The 6,490-nt window shown below is 34.7% G+C and overlaps 1 protein-coding gene across 2 annotated transcripts; it reads left to right on the top strand.

Moving 5' to 3' along the window:
- The first annotated feature begins 137 nt into the window (after positions 1–137).
- On the top strand, positions 138–2,487 carry LOC110842241. 2 transcript variants are annotated; one of them, XM_035851374.1, is made up of 5 exons: positions 138–720; positions 784–817; positions 1,766–1,890; positions 1,978–2,106; positions 2,172–2,487. In XM_035851374.1, exons 3-5 carry the CDS (start codon positions 1,770–1,772, stop codon positions 2,231–2,233), a joined length of 312 nt encoding a protein of 103 aa, XP_035707267.1. In that variant the 5' UTR covers positions 138–720; positions 784–817; positions 1,766–1,769; the 3' UTR covers positions 2,234–2,487. The 2 variants fall into 2 exon arrangements, with proteins under 2 accessions (XP_035707267.1, XP_021943647.1); XM_022087955.2 differs by lacking the exons at positions 138–720; positions 784–817 and adding an exon at positions 1,425–1,573.
- The last annotated feature ends 4,003 nt before the right edge of the window (positions 2,488–6,490 follow it).

Here is a 6,490-nt window from a genome sequence, read left to right as displayed (position 1 = left end):
ATGACCTTTCTAATCAATAATTGCAATTTTCATCCATGAGAAACTATCGCGATTTCATATCAGAAATTCAAACCAAATGGGTTGGTGTTAAGCAAAAAAATGCCTGAGAAGTCTTTTTTGATACTTCACCTTTAACAAACACACTTTAAGAGTCATATGAGGTTGAGTCACATTTAGAAGTTCCTTACTTAAATATATTTGCATAAAAAATGTCTCCATAAACTGCTCCATGCCATATTTAAAATAGCAACCTTATAAAATAAAATGACAACCTCACGCTCGTCTATGTCCTATGGTACACTTTATCCAGAGATATACTTAATTTCAAATCTGATTTGTTGTCTACAGGGTACAGTGCAAACACAGTGCTTTATTAACGGTATTAATAAAGCATTTTAAAGCCCTGTCGCATTATGAATTTTATTAACACATTCACCATTTTCTTTGAAATATATAAACTGCCCCCATGAATTTTCTTCAATCCCGGGTTTCCGGTATTAACAATATGGACGTTTAACAATATGACATTCGACTTTCAGTAATTGAATTTTGCGTCCCTTTTCATCCTCTACATCCTCGGCAGGGGCGAAAGGCGGGCTGAAGGATGGTCCATCATAATAATCCGAATGGCTAAGGCATTACCTGACAGATTTTGTCCGTAGCCCAAGTTGCCGGATAAATGATTTGATTGGAACTTCGACAACTGCGCAATGTTCTAAGGTTCGAGTGTACGAGTAATATGCTGCCATGTTAGACGTTAAAACTTTTAATTGCAATTTTCAGGCGCTGAATACTGATTAACATTGTCAATTTCCGGGTAAGCACTGGTTTTCCCACATTGGAATTTCCCTTTCGCCCCCCTTGTATTGTTCTTTCCATTACTGTCTGAATAATATAATTATGAGGACCCCAAAAAATAATAAACCCTGGTTCGGGATACAAATTTATCCATCAATAAAATTCCGTGATCTAAAATATATTTTCAAGCTAGATGCTGAAATTTTGAGCAGATTTTCGAGCGCTTTGCCTGATAAAGACTGGTCGATGGTTGTAATTCTTGTGAAGTTTTTCAAGTTATTGAAGTATCTAACATATTCTAACTAATATCTAACATATTCCTCCTCAAAGTGGGCAGTGCCGTGTACTCTTTGCAGAACGCGTGTGTTGTTACACATTTTGGAATTTAAACGTGGCTGAATTGATAAATGATATTGAAGAAACAGAATTGTCAGCCCAACCGCTACTTCTATGGGTCGTTGGATTTTTGATTTTCAAAAATTAGCCCCGACAGAAAATCACTAGTAGGGTTTGTATGCAAAATTATTACTGGCATCGATGAAAATCTTTTGAAATCGTAGAAATTAGTGAAAAGGTACGAAAAGAGAACGCCATGGTGACTCAACGTTCGTTAGAGACTAGACCGAATGTAGTATTATCTAAAAAAAAAACGAATGTATAGCAAATTAATTCGATTCTATAAGAGCTCGCCAGATTCAATATAATTTACTCAGTTTTAAAAACTACTCGCAAGAATTTACTGAGACACTGAAATCATTATCAGGCGAGATCGGAGGTACGCGTTTTACGTCAAACATTAATTTTAATTTAATTGGCATTATTTCTCTATTACAAGTGAACCCATATAGAGAGAAAATATGTTACGAAATATATATATATAGAAATATGCAAAGAAATATATGTACATATGAAATATATTTTACTTGAAACATGATTTAGTTATATTTATATTTCGGTCTGTTTATAGGACAATGTCAACTTTGACTGGTGAAGCAGGGAGCAGTGCAACGAAGGGGGATCAGTCGGTCATCAATCAATCAGGTGGATCACAACCCCCAAATCCCTCAGGTCATCACCATCATCATGTTCAAGGTAAATACTTTGAAACAACGATGGATCTGAGAGAGTCGAATAGTTTGAAATAATTTACTAGGACTGACAAATTTGTATGTTTTGTAGCCACCGAAGTGATTCATGGAGGAATCCAAATCGAGTCTCGATCATTTCATGACACCGATTTGGGAGGAACGGAAGGAAAAGGAGTCGTCTGCTGTAAAGGAGTGTACATAGGAGTCGGAGCCGTCTTCGGTTAAATTAATTACTTTAATTACTTACTTGTATGATATATTTTATTTTATTTTATTTTATTTAAGGTACCATTCTTCTCGCTTGCGTCATCATCTTGATTTTTTTCATCGTCCGATCTACCACGTAATCCGAGAGAAGAAACATTGTTCAGCCATTTTTGTACAAATTCAAATTCCCTGTATGTCTAAAATGCAGTAGTCTACACATATTATTTGGAACCTAAGATCTGAAGATGATCTGGGAAATAAATTTTTCGGCTTAAAAAATTGAACAAATATTCTGTGGTTGTTTAGAAGATGATGTCAGTCAGCACAGGTTTAGTCAGTTTGGGATTAAGAAACACAAATACTTTGAACGTCTTGGATAAATAATTTGCAAATAGCTATTTGATGGTATAATGTCAACAATCAGCATAACAGTATTACTCGCAGCATAATAATATCAATAACGTAATTTTCACCTTTGCACTTAACAGATCACATCACGTATTTTAGTTTTTGTGTTGGATATTAAATAATCTTTAAATAACAAATGAGATGAGACATTTTTAGAACAAGAAGCAACATTTAATTAAACGCACATATGTACATCAAGTCACTCTATAAAAGGTTTGCAGCAAACTTTTTGATCATCAAAATCATTGCATTTTGAGATACTAAATCTCATCGAGAATAAAAGTTGTGGCGTTGAAGGACTCGATGGGACTCGAATTACATTTTAGGAGTTATCTTACAATAAATATTATACTATTCTAAAACCTTTCATTCTTTGAAGATTTTAACCGACTATCGCAGTTTCAAATTTGTTAAATACATGTGCGTCGTGTCCACTTGAAGATGTTCCTTGAACTCTTTACGTTTTGAGCGAGTTTGCCGACTAACATACATGAGTTTGCTGACCACTTTATTTTAGATTTGTATGTAATTGTCGGTATCCTTCACTTGTTGCCTTTATTTCAGTCAATTAATGGAACAGAACAAGCGGCATCCCACATATACCGCATGTGACAAATACCTAAGTACATTTTGACATTCTGTGATGAGCAATTATGCATATCGTGTCTTTGCAAGAGAAAGACGGATCAATTAAAGTTTCAACAGTTCTGTAATTATTAATTAAACTATCCTTCAATTATCGTTGTATCTTGCAAATGCAAATTTTTAGGAAGACAACCATCTCCAAATTTGAGTGCGTGTCTCATAAATTGATAAGCACCATGTGTGATAACAGATCAAGAACTAAATATGCAGTGATGATGAGGTGGGTGGCATTCACATAAATAATGTTTGTATTTGCGTACACAAAAATATTTACTTGCGTTTGTCACAACGTTCTCAATTTTAATTGCTGCAGATCGTGTTTCTCTCTAAAACTTCTATTTCATTATAGTTTCGCAGGAACTGTAAATGCTGATCAAATGTTCATTCACCTTGATTTATTAAATGGATGTGAATGATTGTATGGAAAATAAAACACTCAGCATATGCACCTTGATTAGCATAATTTTATGCCACAAACCAAGGAAAGACAATTGCATATTATTGTAAAGTTTAATTTTAATCTCGCAAATCTCCTGTCGACTCCTTTTTCAATTACCATTATAAGCATAATGGAAAAATGGGTGCTTATTTATTTATTTGTTTATTTTACTTAACACTGACCAAATTCATCAAGAAACTGCAACAAAAAATGAATATTAGCTCATAGCCATGCACAATGAAAGCTGTGCCCTGTGGTATTCAGCAAATCCTTTTGAACCATTATTTTATCGCCGATCTGCAAAACTAGCATTTAAGTACTCAGGACTTTAGTACAGTATAAACCATTTATTTTGGTCATTAATCAATGCTACCTATCACTCATTTGAGCCTTGTTACCCTTTGCTAAATAATTTCTTGTGCACACAAACAACTGCAGTTGAGACTGAGAGTCGATTACCCTACATTTACCGAAGAAGCAAGGGAAACATCGCTGATGGCTTAAATTCGCATTGGGATTGTAATAAAGCAATTAATTGTGTTTGGCAGACAGGGTGACTCCACGGACGGCCCTTAATTGTGACTGACAGGAGATCTACCACCACCTTCCTCAACATGCTCAAATTTTGGCTATCGATAATATGAACCAATAAATAACGCAAACAGCCAGCATCGATGCATGTATGGGCTACTGAGCAAATAAATAAATAAATTTGGCTGGGGTTGAAGTACTTAACACCCAATAATATATGTAACATTAGATGTACGCGAGAGATGAACGGCCAAGTGCTGATTTTATGATATCATTAAGGAGGTGATTTGCTCCTTATCGTGCACCCATGCACAATTGACAGTGATTAATTCCGGTATTTATTTATTTCCTCAGGGAACGTCACAAGAAGACCACTCGTCCTTCACGTGCGGTGAGTGGTTGATTTTCTTTGTACGAACAACAGTACAGAGTTGAGAGTCGTGTGTGCATCACAAAGTAAATTTAAATAAATATGTATTCCTTGTTGCTGTTGAATACCTCAACTACTTATTAAGGAATTGGAGTGAAATTATGTTACCAGTAATTTCCAGACATTTCCAGACAACTCTTGAATTCGCTGGTTTCTTTAATTTTTGAACTTTTTGTACCAAACAGAATTTTTATAGACAAATGAAGTCGAGACTTACAATTAGCGTTCAATCATTTTACAGATATCTTAAATTTTATTCAAACAGAAGGACTAAATAATTTGCTTTGATAAAAGGAACAACATATTTATGCACTTAAATTAGACTAATAAATTCGTCTTCCACCAGTTGTAGAATGCTTGTTGATGATGACATATCAAGATCAAGTCAATATACACTACATATGCAAATTATTGGCAACGTATTCGCTAGACGCCTTCATAAATAAATGCATTTATGCAGTGATCAGAAAGTCAAAGAACGCCAGATCTTTTACGCAGATAAATAGTTGAGGGAAGAGTGCTTTATCTCATGACTGCAGCAAAAATTATTCAAAACGTCGTTATCAGGTAGCTTGTCTGACTTCCCACACGCTGTCATCTATCCATTTACACTTGGTGCCAAGAAAAAAATAAATTGAAGAGATTTATAGAATGAATCAAATGTGGATGAGACGGAATGTGCCACGCTCATCACACCACGAAAGAAAGAGAATGCGAATAAAGAGCACATTATTGAGCCATATTTTATTGATTCAGTATTCTTTTCACGATTTTCCCTCGATTCTCAGTGTCTGCTAAATGGATGAAGGTTAACCTGTCAGATAACGGACGGACGCCGACGGCATAGTGACACGACTTCTCACGCATTTGGTGTAAATAAAATCAAATGAACTAAAAACTAAAGGTCTGTGGCACTATTGGTCATTAACGAGTTCCACGTTGCACTTTAATTTTTCCTAGTCGTACAAATTAAACGTGCAATATAGTAAAGTATTCTTTTTTGGAATACTTAAATGTTGAATCGTAGTGACATAGTTGGAACGATAGGCTCGAGTGATGGAAAGTGATATTTGTATTTGGAACACAATGCATTTATAGATTTTACATTATCTAAATATCTGAATTCAAGAATGAAGGGGAAGTATGAGATGAATCACGAGTTTGATGTTTATAAAGGCCTTAATTTCTGCTTCATTTGCTTCCGATTAATTAATTATATTTTACGTTATCTTTAATTATAGGAAAATAGGAGAGAGATTTGTGTAAATTCATGTAAATCTTCTATAGTATGGAATCCATACTATGGATATGACATTTCAATAATCTACTTTTTCATGATTTAAGTAATTCGCCACATCTTCTCACGACATGTGTGGAAACTTAAGTATTCTACAAAATCATTGTGACATGATGCTGAGTCTGACAATAACGACAAGATAACCTTGTCAGCCTGTAGTAATATCATACCTTGCACACGTACTGGACTTGGGAGTGGACGGAGGGGGGTATCACATTTCAACAGTAAATTAGCAGACATGAACAAAATTGTGATTATGGGTGGCAGAAGATCTTCCTTCTTATTTCATTCTACTAATTTTATTCCATTTAAAGCCACACGCGAGTAAAAATACATGAATAACTTGTACACTCATTACACTTTGGGAATGTTTTACTATTTTGGCTTTATTCACACTATTTTATAAAGTGATGTAGTACATACGTATTTGCATACAGATTTATTTATTCCGTAATACGTAAACATTTAGGAAATGCAGAAGCATCGACTAGATCAGCATACATAAGCTAACGTCAATTTAAAGAAAGGAAAATTAGAGGCAAGATGGAATAAGGAAGAAGTTTGCGAAGAGAATTGTGATCGAATGCAAACAGTTATAAAATTGTAACAAAGAACTAGGTTGATTTTGTCTCACTTAGGATTTTTTT

This window comes from Folsomia candida, unplaced genomic scaffold, assembly GCF_002217175.1.
Source record: "Folsomia candida strain VU population unplaced genomic scaffold, ASM221717v1 Fcan01_Sc001, whole genome shotgun sequence".
NCBI lineage: Eukaryota > Metazoa > Arthropoda > Collembola > Entomobryomorpha > Isotomidae > Folsomia > Folsomia candida.
The sequence above is the reverse complement of the archived record's forward strand: the minus strand, read 5'-3'. Positions and strand labels throughout refer to the sequence as shown.

Excerpts from the sequence above, each read along its gene's own strand:
- LOC110842241 (XM_035851374.1), top strand. The coding sequence starts at position 1,770 with ATGTCAACTTTGACTGGTGAAGCAGGGAGCAGTGCAACGAAGGGGGAT. Across the intron at positions 1,891-1,977 it reads TCACCATCATCATGTTCAAG|CCACCGAAGTGATTCATGGA; the intron begins GTAAATACTTTG and ends TATGTTTTGTAG. Across the intron at positions 2,107-2,171 it reads AGGAGTCGGAGCCGTCTTCG|GTACCATTCTTCTCGCTTGC; the intron begins GTTAAATTAATT and ends ATTTTATTTAAG.